Source organism: Scyliorhinus canicula, chromosome 1 (genome assembly GCF_902713615.1).
Source record: "Scyliorhinus canicula chromosome 1, sScyCan1.1, whole genome shotgun sequence".
In the NCBI taxonomy this organism is placed as follows: domain Eukaryota; kingdom Metazoa; phylum Chordata; class Chondrichthyes; order Carcharhiniformes; family Scyliorhinidae; genus Scyliorhinus; species Scyliorhinus canicula.
Genome location: NC_052146.1, coordinates 543,224 through 559,110, shown reverse-complemented (window position 1 = coordinate 559,110; position 15,887 = coordinate 543,224). Strand labels below are relative to the sequence as shown.

The window sequence follows — 15,887 nt, the reverse complement described above, 5'->3', positions numbered from 1 at the left end:
TGTCCCAGTGAATATCCTGTACCGACCCCAACACACTCCGCACTGTCCCAGTGAACTTCCTGAGCCCGACACACTCCGCACTGTCCCAGTGAATATCCTGTACCGACCCCAACACACTCCGCACTGTCCCAGTGAACTTCCTGAGCCCGACACACTCCGCACTGTCCCAGTGAACTTCCTGAGCCCGACACACCCCGCACTGTCCCAGTGAACTTCCTGTACCGAGCTTGACACACTCCGCACTGTCCCAGTGAACTTCCTGAGCCCGACACACTCCGCACTGTCCCAGTGGACTTCCTGAGCCCAACACACTCCGCACTGTCCCAGTGAACTTCCTGAGCCCAACACACTCCGCACTGTCCCAGTGAATATCCTGTACCGAGCCCGACACACTCCGCACTGTCCCAGTGAACTTCCTGAGCCCGACACACTCCGCACTGTCCCAGTGAATATCCTGTACCGAGCCCGACACACTCCGCACTGTCCCAGTGAACTTCCTGAGCCCGACACACTCCGCACTGTCCCAGTGAATATCCTGTACCGAGCCCGACACACTCCGCACTGTCCCAGTGAACTTCCTGTACCGAGCCCGACACACTCCGCGCTGTCCCAGTGAACTTCCTGAGCCCGACACACTCCGCACTGTCCCAGTGAATATCCTGAGCCCGACACACTCCGCACTGTCCCAGTGAATATCCTGAGCCCGACACACTCCGCACTGTCCCAGTGAACTTCCTGTACCGAGCCTGACACACTCCGCACTGTCCCAGTGAACCTCCTGAGCCCGACACACTCCGCACTGTCCCAGTGAACTTCCTGTACCGAGCCTGACACACTCCGCACTGTCCCAGTGAACTTCCTGAGCCCGACACACTCCGCACTGTCCCAGTGAACTTCCTGTACCGAGCCCGACACACTCCGCACTGTCCCAGTGAATATCCTGTACCGAGCCCGACACACTCTGCACTGTCCCAGTGAACTTCCTGTACCGAGCCCGACACACTCCGCACTGTCCCAGTGAACTTCCTGAGCCCGACACACTCCGCACTGTCCCAGTGAACTTCCTGAGCCCGACACACTCCGCACTGTCCCAGTGAATATCCTGTACCGACCCCGACACACTCCGCACTGTCCCAGTGAATATCCTGAGCCCGACACACTCCGCACTGTCCCAGTGAATATCCTGAGCCCGACACACTCCGCACTGTCCCAGTGAATATCCTGAGCCCGACACACTCCGCACTGTCCCAGTGAATATCCTGTACCGAGCCTGACACACTCCGCACTGTCCCAGTGAACTTCCTGAGCCCAACACACTCCGCACTGTCCCAGTGAACTTCCTGAGCCCGACACACTCCGCACTGTCCCAGTGAACTTCCTGTACCGAGCCCGACACACTCCGCACTGTCCCAGTGAATATCCTGAGCCCGACACACTCCGCACTGTCCCAGTGAATATCCTGAGCCCAACACACTCCGCACTGTCCCAGTGAACTTCCTGAGCCCGACACACTCCGCACTGTCCAGTGAATATCCTGAGCCCGAAACACTCCGCACTGTCCCAGTGAACTTCCTGTACCGAGCCCGACACACTCCGCACTGTCCCAGTGAACTTCCTGTACCGACCCCGACACACTCCGCACTGTCCCAGTGAACTTCCTGTACCGAGCCCGACACACTCCGCACTGTCCCAGTGAATATCCTGTACCGACCCCGACACACTCCGCACTGTCCCAGTGAACTTCCTGTACCGAGCCCGACGCACTCCGCACTGTCCCAGTGAACATCCTGTACCGAGCCCGACACACTCCGCACTGTCCCAGTGAATATCCTGTACCGAGCCCGACACACTCCGCACTGTCCCAGTGAACTTCCTATACCGAGCCCAACACACTCCGCACTGTCCCAGTGAACTTCCTGTACCGAGCCCGACACACTCCGCACTGTCCCAGTGAACTTCCTGTACCGAGCCTGACACACTCCGCACTGTCCCAGTGAACTTCCTGAGCCCGACACACCCCGCACTGTCCCAGTGAACTTCCTGTACCGAGCCTGACACACTCCGCACTGTCCCAGTGAACTTCCTGAGCCCGACACACTCCGCACTGTCCCAGTGAATATCCTGTACCGACCCCAACACACTCCGCACTGTCCCAGTGAATATCCTGTACCGAGCCTGACACACCCCGCACTGTCCCAGTGAACTTCCTGTACCGAGCCTGACACACTCTGCACTGTCCCAGTGAACTTCCTGAGCCCGACACACTCCGCACTGTCCCAGTGAACTTCCTGTACCGACCCCGACACACTCCGCACTGTCCCAGTGAACTTCCTGAGCCTGACACACTCCGCACTGTCCCAGTGAACTTCCTGTACCGAGCCTGACACACTCCGCACTGTCCCAGTGAACTTCCTGTACCGAGCCCGACACACTCCGCACTGTCCCAGTGAATATCCTGTACCGAGCCCGACACACTCCGCACTGTCCCAGTGAACTTCCTGTACCGAGCCCGACACACTCCGCACTGTCCCAGTGAACTTCCTGTACCGAGCCTGACACACTCCGCACTGTCCCAGTGAACATCCTGTACCGAGCCTGACACACTCCGCACTGTCCCAGTGAATATCCTGTACCGAGCCCGACACACTCCGCACTGTCCCAGTGAATATCCTGAGCCCAACACACTCCGCACTGTCCCAGTGAACTTCCTGAGCCTGACACACTCCGCACTGTCCCAGTGAACTTCCTGTACCGAGCCTGACACACTCCGCACTGTCCCAGTGAACTTCCTGTACCGAGCCCGACACACTCCGCACTGTCCCAGTGAATATCCTGAGCCCGACACACTCCGCACTGTCCCAGTGAACTTCCTGTACCGAGCCTGACACACTCCGCACTGTCCCAGTGAACTTCCTGAGCCCGACACACCCCGCACTGTCCCAGTGAACTTCCTGTACCGAGCCTGACACACTCCGCACTGTCCCAGTGAACTTCCTGAGCCCGACACACTCCGCACTGTCCCAGTGAATATCCTGTACCGAGCCTGACACACCCCGCACTGTCCCAGTGAATATCCTGTACCGAGCCTGACACACCCCGCACTGTCCCAGTGAACTTCCTGTACCGAGCCTGACACACTCTGCACTGTCCCAGTGAACTTCCTGAGCCCGACACACTCCGCACTGTCCCAGTGAATATCCTGAGCCCGACACACTCCGCACTGTCCCAGTGAACTTCCTGTACCGACCCCGACACACTCCGCACTGTCCCAGTGAACTTCCTGAGCCTGACACACTCCGCACTGTCCCAGTGAACTTCCTGTACCGAGCCTGACACACTCCGCACTGTCCCAGTGAACTTCCTGTACCGAGCCCGACACACTCCGCACTGTCCCAGTGAATATCCTGTACCGAGCCCGACACACTCCGCACTGTCCCAGTGAATATCCTGTACCGAGCCCGACACACTCCGCACTGTCCCAGTGAACTTCCTGTACCGAGCCCGACACACTCCGCACTGTCCCAGTGAAATTCCTGAGCCCGACACACTCCGCACTGTCCCAGTGAATATCCTGTACCGAGCCTGACACACTCCGCACTGTCCCAGTGAACTTCCTGAGCCCAACACACTCCGCACTGTCCCAGTGAACTTCCTGAGCCCAACACACTCCGCACTGTCCCAGTGAACTTCCTGAGCCCGACACACTCCGCACTGTCCCAGTGAATATCCTGTACCGAGCCTGACACACTCCGCACTGTCCCAGTGAATATCCTGTACCGAGCCTGACACACTCCGCACTGTCCCAGTGAACTTCCTGAGCCCAACACACTCCGCACTGTCCCAGTGAACTTCCTGAGCCCGACACACTCCGCACTGTGCCTGTGAATATCCTGTACTGAGCCTGACACACTCCGCACTGTCCCAGTGAACTTCCTGAGCCTGACACACTCCGCACTGTCCCAGTGATCTTCCTGTACCGAGCCCGACACACTCCGCACTGTCCCAGTGAATATCCTGTACCGAGCCCAACACACTCCGCACTGTCCCAGTGAATATCCTGTACCGAGCCCGACACACTCCGCACTGTCCCAGTGAATATCCTGTACCGAGCCCGACACACTCTGCACTGTCCCAGTGAACTTCCTGTACCGAGCCCGACACACTCCGCACTGTCCCAGTGAATATCCTGTACCGAGCCCGACACACTCTGCACTGTCCCAGTGAACTTCCTGTACCGAGCCCGACACACTCCGCACTGTCCCAGTGAACTTCCTGAGCCCGACACACCCCGCACTGTCCCAGTGAATATCCTGAGCCCGACACACTCCGCACTGTCCCAGTGAACTTCCTGTACCGAGCCCGACACACTCCGCACTGTCCCAGTGAACTTCCTGAGCCCGACACACTCCGCACTGTCCCAGTGAACTTCCTGAGCCCGACACACTCCGCACTGTCCCAGTGAACTTCCTGAGCCCGACACACTCCGCACTGTCCCAGTGAACTTCCTGTACCGAGCCCAACACACTCCGCACTGTCCCAGTGAACTTCCTGTACCGAGCCCGACACACTCCGCACTGTCCCAGTGAATATCCTGAGCCTGACACACTCCGCACTGTCCCAGTGAACTTCCTGTACCGAGCCCGACACACTCCGCACTGTCCCAGTGAACTTCCTGTACCGAGCCCGACACACTCCGCACTGTCCCAGTGAATATCCTGTACCGAGCCTGACACACTCCGCACTGTCCCAGTGAATATCCTGAGCCCAACACACTCCGCACTGTCCCAGTGAACTTCCTGTACCGAGCCCGACACACTCCGCACTGTCCCAGTGAACTTCCTGTACCGAGCCCGACACACTCCGCACTGTCCCAGTGAATATCCTGAGCCTGACACACTCCGCACTGTCCCAGTGAACTTCCTGTACCGAGCCCGACACACTCCGCACTGTCCCAGTGAACTTCCTGTACCGAGCCCGACACACTCCGCACTGTCCCAGTGAATATCCTGTACCGAGCCCGACACACTCCGCACTGTCCCAGTGAAATTCCTGAGCCCGACACACTCCGCACTGTCCCAGTGAATATCCTGTACCGAGCCTGACACACTCCGCACTGTCCCAGTGAACTTCCTGAGCCCAACACACTCCGCACTGTCCCAGTGAACTTCCTGAGCCCAACACACTCCGCACTGTCCCAGTGAACTTCCTGAGCCCGACACACTCCGCACTGTCCCAGTGAATATCCTGTACCGAGCCTGACACACTCCGCACTGTCCCAGTGAATATCCTGTACCGAGCCTGACACACTCCGCACTGTCCCAGTGAACTTCCTGAGCCCAACACACTCCGCACTGTCCCAGTGAACTTCCTGAGCCCGACACACTCCGCACTGTGCCTGTGAATATCCTGTACTGAGCCTGACACACTCCGCACTGTCCCAGTGAACTTCCTGAGCCTGACACACTCCGCACTGTCCCAGTGATCTTCCTGTACCGAGCCCGACACACTCCGCACTGTCCCAGTGAATATCCTGTACCGAGCCCAACACACTCCGCACTGCCCCAGTGAATATCCTGTACCGAGCCCGACACACTCTGCACTGTCCCAGTGAACTTCCTGTACCGAGCCCGACACACTCCGCACTGTCCCAGTGAATATCCTGTACCGAGCCCGACACACTCCGCACTGTCCCAGTGAACTTCCTGTACCGAGCCCGACACACTCCGCACTGTCCCAGTGAACTTCCTGAGCCCAACACACTCCGCACTGTCCCAGTGAATATCCTGTACCGAGCCCGACACACTCTGCACTGTCCCAGTGAACTTCCTGTACCGAGCCCGACACACTCCGCACTGTCCCAGTGAATATCCTGTACCGAGCCCGACACACTCCGCACTGTCCCAGTGAACTTCCTGAGCCCGACACACTCCGCACTGTCCCAGTGAACTTCCTGTACCGAGCCCGACACACTCCGCACTGTCCCAGTGAATATCCTGAGCCTGACACACTCCGCACTGTCCCAGTGAACTTCCTGTACCGAGCCCGACACACTCCGCACTGTCCCAGTGAATATCCTGAGCCCGACACACTCCGCACTGTCCCAGTGAATATCCTGTACCGAGCCCGACACACTCCGCACTGTCCCAGTGAACTTCCTGTACCGAGCCCGACACACTCCGCACTGTCCCAGTGAACTTCCTGTACCGAGCCCGACACACTCCGCACTGGAAACCGCTGTCCGTGGTAATCAGCAGGAAAGGTGGAGTTAGTGAATGTTAGTGAGTTTAATCTACCTTCAGGAGCTCCTCGACTCCAGTGCGGGGAGTATGGGGCAGGAGGGAGTGATGTCGGAGCAGTGATTGCTGCAGCCAATCCAACCTGGGCCGCTTGCTATCAGAATGAGGTGTTCCTGCCTGGTCAGTAACGTCACACACAGAGCTTGTGTGTGCATCATAATCACTGAGATTATCAGGATTCCTGCAAAACACAAGCAGATTAAAATCAAAAATAATCCCAAACTAAGTACAACGGATATAAAAACATCAGGAGGCACTTCTGTGTGATTGAGATATCACGGGCGACAGTAAAATGCCAACGGGGTGGGAAGTGGCCAACAACTGATCAATTAATTGGCTTATTTGTGCCCCCACCTCTGGTCAATGAGGTTGCTGCTGCCGGTAATCTCCCAGTGTGGGATGGAAGATGTCAGGCTCCACTCTGAATGACTTCAGGCTCCATTTCTCATGCCTCCTGCCTCCCAGGTCATCTCCAAAGAGACAATCCACCAATGTGGATTCATAGACACTTGCAGCACAGAAAGAGGCCATTCAGCCCATCATGTCCACACTGGTCAACAAAAATCTGACTGCACTGATCCCTCGAGGGAGGCAGTGGCGTAGTGGCATTATCCCTGGGCGAGCAATCCAGATTCTCAGGGTAATGCTCTGGGGATCCGGGTTACAATCCCACCAATAAAAATCTGGAATGAAAAGTCTAACAATGACCATGAAAACCATTGTGCAAAAACCCACCTGGGTCACTAATGTCCTTTAGGGAAGGGAATCTGCTGCCCTTACCCCGTCTGGCCTACACGTGACTCCAGACCCACAGCAATGTGGGTGAATCAGGGATGGGCAATAAATGCTGGGCACAGCCAGTGATGCCCATTAACAAATTTTGAAACATTTCCAGCGCTTGCCCACAGCCTGAAGCAGAAGAGAATATCGAAATACTTTGTAAATGTGACAATGGTCTCTGCCTCCACCACCCTTTTAGGCACCGAGTTCCAGACTCCCACCACCCTCTGAGTTTCTCCTCAAAGCCCCTCGAAACCTCCTGCCCATTACCTTAACTCTCTGCCCCCTGGTTACTGACCCTGTGATGTAACCAGTGTAAGGATGTACACAGAACATATACTTGTTGATCTAGAAAGATGATTTATTAATAAACACCTGGAAAGATAACTGAGGAACAGGAAATACAGACGATGGCTACTAAATGACTTCAGTGAATTTTCCTGGAGTTAGTCAAAGTGCGACTATCCTCCTGTATGTCTTACTCCCAACTGCCAGGTTTGTTGAGTCACGTGATAGTTTTCTATCACCACGAGCTAGTTGGTGGTTTTATTGCTAACTATATGCAGAACTGTGCACAGGCATATCACCACAGAGCCCCTCTACTAATGGACAGAGTTAGAACATAGAACATACAGTGCAGAAGCAGGCCATTCGGCCCATTGAGTCTGCACCCACCCACTTAAGCCCTCACTTCCACCCTATCCCCGTAACCCAATAACCCCTCCTAAACATTTTAGTCACTAAGGGCAACTTAGCACGGCCAGTCCACCTAACCCGCACGTCTTTGGACTGTGGGAGGAAACCGGAGCACCCGGAGGAAACCCACGCAGACACGGGGAGAACGTGCAGACTCCGCACAGACAGTGACCCAAGCCGGGAATCGAACCTGGGGCCCTGGCGCTGTGAAGCCACAGTGCTAACCACTTGTGCTACCGTGCTGACTTTCAGTTGCTTCCTATCCACCCTATCTATGCCCCTCATAATTTTATACATTTCAATCAGGTCCCCCCTCAGCCTTCTCTGCTCTAACAAAAACACCCCCAACCGACCCAATCTCTCTTCACAGCTGAAACGCTCCAGTCCAGGAACATCCTGGTGAATCTCCTCTGCACCCCCTCCAGTACAATCACATCCTTCTTATAATGCAGTGACCAGAACTGCACACAATACTCCAGCTGGGGCCTAACCAGCATTTGATACAGTTCAAGCATAACTTTCCTGTCTCTTAAATTCTGTGCCTCAGTGAATAAAGGCAAGTATCCTTTACACCGTCTTAACCACCTTATCTACCTGTCCTCCTGCTTTCACAGTTCCATGAACCTGCACCCCAAGGTCCCTCTCCTCTATACTTCCTGAGGCCCCATGGTCCCTCTCCTCTATACTTCCTGAGGTCCCAAGGCCCCTCTCCTCTATACCTCCTGAGGTCCCAAGGTCCCTCTCCTCTATACTTCCTGAGGTCCCAAGGTCGCTCTGATCCTCTATACTTCCTGAGGCCCCAAGGTCTCTCTCCTCTATACTTCCTGAGGTCCCAAGGTCCCTCTCCTCTATACTTCCTGAGGACCGACCATTGATTCAATATTCCTTTGCCTTGTTAGTCCTCCAAATATTAACTTATACTTTTCAGGGTTAAAGCTCAACATCCCAGACATAGAATCTTCGGGTGAGGTAGGGGAGCAGGTAAAGGAGCACACATTGCATTGTTAGTTAAGGAGTAGTTATTGCTGTAAGGAGCTGATATCTTGGGGAGGGGCATCAAATGAACCTTCTTTAGGACTATAAAAGGAACAGTTACATTGCGAGGTATTTATTTATTTTTTTTAAATAATTTTTATTGAGATTTTTGAAAAATGTATAACAACAAAACAATAATAATAATAACAATAACAATAATAAACACCCCCGGCACCCATAACAACACATATAACGAACCCCCCCCACCCCCCCCAAACCCAATACACAACAAAATAAATTAACAATAAATTAAATAAACATAAACAATGCCCCCCTGAAACCCCCCCCCCCCCCCCGCCCCCCCGGGTTGCTGCTGCTGCTGCTGACCTAGTTCCCTATCGTTGAGTCAGAAAGTTGAGGAAAGGCTGCCACCGCCTAAAGAACCCTTGTACCGACCCTCTCAGGGCGAATTTGACCTTCTCCAGCTTAATGAATCCCGCCATGTCATTGATCCAGATCTCCACGCTTGGGGGTCTCGCATCCTTCCACTGTAGCATGATCCTCCGCCGGGCTATTAGGGACGCAAAGGCCAAAACATCGGCCTCTTTCGCCTCCTGCACTCCCGGCTCCACCCCAACCCCAAATATCGCGAGTCCCCAGCCTGGCTTGACCTTGGACCCTACCACCCTCGACACCGTCCTCGCCACCCCCTGCCAGAATTCCCCCAGTGCCGGGCATGCCCAAAACATATGGGCATGGTTCGCTGGGCTCCCTGAACACCTAATGCACCAGTCCTCACCCCCAAAAAACCTGCTCATCCTCGTCCCGGACATATGTGCCCTGTGCAGTACCTTGAACTGGATGAGGCTAAGCTTCGTACATGAAGAGGAGGAGTTCACCCTCTCCAGGGCGTCCGCCCATGTCACCTCCTCAATCTGCTCCCACAGCTCCACTTCCCACTTAGCCTTCAGCTCCTCTACCGACACCTCCTCCACCTCCTGCATCACCTGGTAGATGTCAGACACCTTCCCATCCCCCACCCACACCCCCGAGAGCACCCTGTCCCTTACCCCCCGCGGGGGTAACAAAGGGAACCCCTCCACCTGCCGCCTAGCAAACGCCTTGACCTGAAGGTACCTGAACATATTCCCCGAGGGGAGCTCAAACTTCTCCTCCAGCTCACCCAGGCTCGCAAACCTCCCGTCAATGAACAGGTCTCCCAACTTCCTTAAGCCCGCCCTGTGCCACCCCAGGAACCCGCCATCCATGTTCCCTGGGACAAACCGGTGGTTCCCCCGCAGTGTGGCCTCCACCAAGCCCCCCACTTTCCCCCTGTGTCGCCTCCACTACCCCCAAATCTTGAGGGTAGACGCCACCACCGGGCTTGTAGTGTACCTCGTTGGAGGGAGCGGCAACGGCGCCTGTTACCAGTGCCTTCAGGCTCGTGCCTCCGCAGGACGCCATCTCCATCCGTTTCCATGCTGCCCCCTCCCCATCCATTACCCATTAGCCGCCCAATAGTACCCAGAGAGGTTGGGCAGCGCCAGCCCCCCTCTATCCCTGCCCCGCTCCAAAAAGACCCTCCTTACCCTCGGAGTCCCGTACTCCCAAACAAATCCCAGACTGCTGCTGTTCACCCTCCTAAAAAAGGCCCTCGGAATGAAAATGGGGAGACACTGAAATAAAAACAAAAACCTCGGGAGCACCGTCATTTTAACGGACTGTACTCTACCCGCCAACGACAGCGGCAGCTTGTCCCACCTTTTAAACTCCTCCTCCATCTGCTCCACCAACCTAGTAAAATTGAGCTTGTGCAGAGTCCCCCAGCTCCTAGCCACCTGAACCCCCAGGTACCTAAAACTCCTCACTGCCCTCTTTAGCAGGAGCCTACCAATCCCCTCCTCCTGATCTCCCGGGTGTACAACAAACAGCTCACTCTTGCCCAGGTTCCATTTATAGCCCAAGAAACTCCCAAACTCAGCAAGAATCTCCATAACCTCCGGCATTCCCCCCACCGGGTCTACTACATACAGCAGCAAGTCATCTGCATTGAGAGGTGTTTATTATAAACTCCCATATAGTTAGCGGCAAATCGAGGGGCAAATATGTGCGCAATTCACAGAGGTGTGTAAAAATAATAATCGGATAATTGTATTAGGGGATTTCAACTTTCCCAACATTAATTGGGATGGTCACTGTGTGAAGGGCTTAGATGGAGTGGTGTCACCTGCAGAATTACTGATCATACCTCTCACATTCACATATAGATCATTAATATATACCACAAACAACAAGGCAACCTGCACCCATCCCTACGGTACACCAACAGCAACGACCCATCCCTACGGTACACCAACAGCAACGACCCATCCCTACGGTACACCAACAGCAACGACCCATCCCTACGGTACACCAACAGCAGGGACCCATCCCTACGGTACACCAACAGCAGGGACCCATCCCTGCGGTACACCAACAGCAACGACCCATCCCTACGGTACAGCAACAGCAACGACCCAGCCCTACGGTACACCAACAGCAACGACCCATCCCTACGGTACACCAACAGCAGGGACCCATCCCTACGGTACACCAACAGCAGGGACCCATCCCTACGGTACACCAACAGCAACGACCCATCCCTACGGTACACCAACAGCAACGACCCATCCCTACGGTACACCAACAGCAACGACCCATCCCTACGGTACACCAACAGCAACGACCCATCCCTACGGTACACCAACAGCAGGGACCCATCCCTACGGTACACCAACAGCAACGACCCATCCCTACGGTACACCAACAGCAACGACCCATCCCTACGGTACACCAACAGCAACGACCCATCCCTACGGTACACCAACAGCAACGACCCATCCCTACGGTACACCAACAGCAACGACCCATCCCTACGGTACACCAACAGCAACGGACCCATCCCTACGGTACACCAACAGCAACGACCCATCCCTACGGTACACCAACAGCAACGACCCATCCCTACGGTACACCAACAGCAACGACCCATCCCTACGGTACACCAACAGCAACGACCCATCCCTACGGTACACCAACAGCAAGGGACCCATCCCTACGGTACACCAACAGCAGGGACCCATCCCTACGGTACACCAACAGCAACAACCCATCCCTACGGTACACCAACAGCAGGGACCCATCCCTACGGTACACCAACAGCAACGACCCATCCCTACGGTACACCAACAGCAACGACCCATCCCTACGGTACACCAACAGCAACGACCCATCCCTACGGTACACCAACAGCAGGGACCCATCCCTACGGTACACCAACAGCAACGACCCATCCCTACGGTACACCAACAGCAGGGACCCATCCCTACGGTACACCAACAGCAACGACCCATCCCTACGGTACACCAACAGCAACGACCCATCCCTACGGTACACCAACAGCAACGACCCATCCCTACGGTACACCAACAGCAACGACCCATCCCTACGGTACACCAACAGCAACGACCCATCCCTACGGTACACCAACAGCAGGGACCCATCCCTACGGTACACCAACAGCAACGACCCATCCCTACGGTACACCAACAGCAACGACCCATCCCTACGGTACACCAACAGCAACGACCCATCCCTACGGTACACCAACAGCAACGACCCATCCCTACGGTACACCAACAGCAGGGACCCATCCCTACGGTACACCAACAGCAACGACCCATCCCTACGGTACACCAACAGCAGGGACCCATCCCTACGGTACACCAACAGCAACGACCCATCCCTACGGTACACCAACAGCAACGACCCATCCTCACGGTACACCAACAGCAACGACCCATCCCTACGGTACACCAACAGCAACGACCCATCCCTACGGTACACCAACAGCAACGACCCATCCCTACGGTACACCAACAGCAACGACCCATCCCTACGGTACACCAACAGCAACGACCCATCCCTACGGTACACCAACAGCAACGACCCATCCCTACGGTACACCAACAGCAGGGACCCATCCCTACGGTACACCAACAGCAGGGACCCATCCCTACGGTACACCAACAGCAACGACCCATCCCTACGGTACACCAACAGCAACGACCCATCCCTACGGTACACCAACAGCAACGACCCATCCCTACGGTACACCAACAGCAACGACCCATCCCTACGGTACACCAACAGCAGGACCCATCCCTACGGTACACCAACAGCAAGGACCCATCCCTACGGTACACCAACAGCAACGACCCATCCCTACGGTACACCAACAGCAACGACCCATCCCTACGGTACACCAACAGAAAGACCCCAGCCCTACGGTACACCAACAGCATAGACCCCATCCCTACGGTACACCAACAGCAACGACCCATCCCTACGGTACACCAACAGCAACGACCCATCCCTACGGTACACCAACAGCAACAACCCATCCCTCCGGTACTGCCAACAGCAAGGACCCATCCCTACGGTACACCAACAGCAGGGACCCATCCCTACGGTACACCAACAGCAACGACCCATCCCTACGGTACACCAACAGCACGGACCCATCCCTACGGTACACCAACAGCACGACTCAGCCCTACGGTACACCAACAAGCAACGACCCATCCCTACGGTACACCAACAGCAAACGACCCATCCTACGGTACACCAACAGCAGGGACCCATCCTACGGTACACCAACAGCAACGAGCCATCCCTACGGTACACCAACAGCAACGACCCATCCCTACGGTACACCAACAGCAACGACCCATCCCTACGGTACACCAACAGCACGACCCATCCCTACGGTACACCAACAGCAACGACCCATCCCTACGGTACACCAACAGCAACGACCCATCCCTACGGTACACCAACAGCAACGACCCATCCCTACGGTACACCAACAGCAACGACCCATCCCTACGGTACACCAACAGCAACGACCCATCCCTACGGTACACCAACAGCAACGACCCATCCCTACGGTACACCAACAGCAGGGACCCATCCCTACGGTACAGCAACAGCAGGGACCCATCCCTACGGTACACCAACAGCAACGACCCATCCCTACGGTACACCAACAGCAGGGACCCATCCCTACGGTACACCAACAGCATGGACCCATCCCTACGGTACACCAACAGCAGGGACTCATCCCTACGGTACACCAACAGCAACGACCCATCCCTACGGTACACCAACAGCAGGGACCCATCCCTACGGTACACCAACAGCAACGACCCATCCCTAAGGTACACCAACAGCAACGACCCAGCCCTACGGTACACCAACAGCAACGACCCAGCCCTACGGTACACCAACAGCAGGGACCCATCCCTACGGTACACCAACAGCAACGACCCATCCCTACGGTACACCAACAGCAACGACCCATCCCTACGGTACACCAACAGCAGGGACCCATCCCTACGGTACACCAACAGCAACGACCCCATCCCTACGGTACACCAACAGCACGGACCCAGCCCTACGGTACACCAACAGCAACGACCCATCCCTACGGTACACCAACAGCAACGACCCATCCCTACGGTACACCAACAGCAGGGACCCATCCCTACGGTTACCCAACAGCAACGGACCCATCCCTACGGTACACCAACAGCACGGACCCATCCCTACGGTACACAACAGCAGGGACCCATCCCTACGGTACACCAACAGCAACGACCCATCCCTACGGTACACCAACAGCAACGACCCATCCCTACGGTAACCCACACAGCAATGACCCCATCCCTACGGTACACCAACAGCAACGACCCATCCCTACGGTACACCAACAGCAAGACCCATCCCTACGGTACACCAACAGCAACGACCCATCCCTACGGTACACCAACAGCAGGGACCCATCCCTACGGTACACCAACAGCCCTACGGTACACCAACAGCACGACCCATCCCTACGGTACACCAACAGCAACGACCCATCCCTACGGTACACCAACAGCAACGACCCATCCCTACGGTACACCAACAGCAACGACCCATCCCTACGGTACACCAACAGCAACGACCCATCCCTACGGTACACCAACAGCAGGGACCCATCCCTACGGTACACCAACAGCAACGACCCATCCCTACGGTACACCAACAGCAACGACCCATCCCTACGGTACACCAACAGCAACGACCCATCCCTACGGTACACCAACAGCAACGACCCATCCCTACGGTACACCAACAGCAACGGACCCATCCCTACGGTACACCAACAGCAACGACCCATCCCTACGGTACACCAACAGCAACGACCCATCCCTACGGTACACCAACAGCAACGACCCATCCCTACGGTACACCAACAGCAACGACCCATCCCTACGGTACACCAACAGCAACGACCCATCCCTACGGTACACCAACAGCAACAACCCATCCCTACGGTACACCAACAGCAACGGACCCATCCCTACGGTACACACCACAGCATGGACCCATCCCTCGGTACACCAACAGCAACGACCCATCCCTACGGTACACCAACAGCAACGAACCCATCCCTACGGTACAACCAACAGCAACGACCCATCCCTACGGTACACCAACAGCAGGGACCCATCCCTACGGTACACCAACAGCAACGACCCAGCCCTACGGTACACCAACAGCACGGACCCATCCCTACGGTACACCAACAGCAACGACCCATCCCTACGGTACACCAACAGCACGGACCCATCCCTACGGTACACAACAGCAACGACCCATCCCTACGGTACACCAACAGCAACGACCCATCCCTACGGTACAACCAACAGCAACGACCCATCCCTACGTACACCAACAGCAACGACCCATCCCTACGGTACACCAACAGCAACGACCCATCCCTACGGTACACCAACAGCAGGGACCCATCCCTACGGTACAGCAACAGCAGGGACCCATCCCTACGGTACACCAACAGCAACGACCCATCCCTACGGTACACCAACAGCAGGGACCCATCCCTACGGTACACCAACAGCAAGGACCCATCCCTACGGTACACCAACAGCAACGACCCATCCCTACGGTACACCAACAGCAACGACCCATCCCTACGGTACACCAACAGCAACGACCCATCCCTACGGTACACCAACAGCAGGGACCCATCCCTAC

At 55.9% G+C, this 15,887-nt stretch overlaps 1 protein-coding gene across 1 annotated transcript in view; it reads right to left on the bottom strand.

Annotated features, from left to right (window-relative positions):
- LOC119977119 (nuclear receptor corepressor 2-like) overlaps nt 1–15,887 on the bottom strand; it is a 132,841-nt gene that overhangs the window by 112,094 nt on the left and 4,860 nt on the right. The window contains exon 3 of the mRNA XM_038817738.1: nt 6,294–6,477. Coding sequence (XP_038673666.1) covers nt 6,294–6,477 — 184 coding nt within the window. The remainder of the gene's footprint in view (nt 1–6,293; nt 6,478–15,887) is intronic.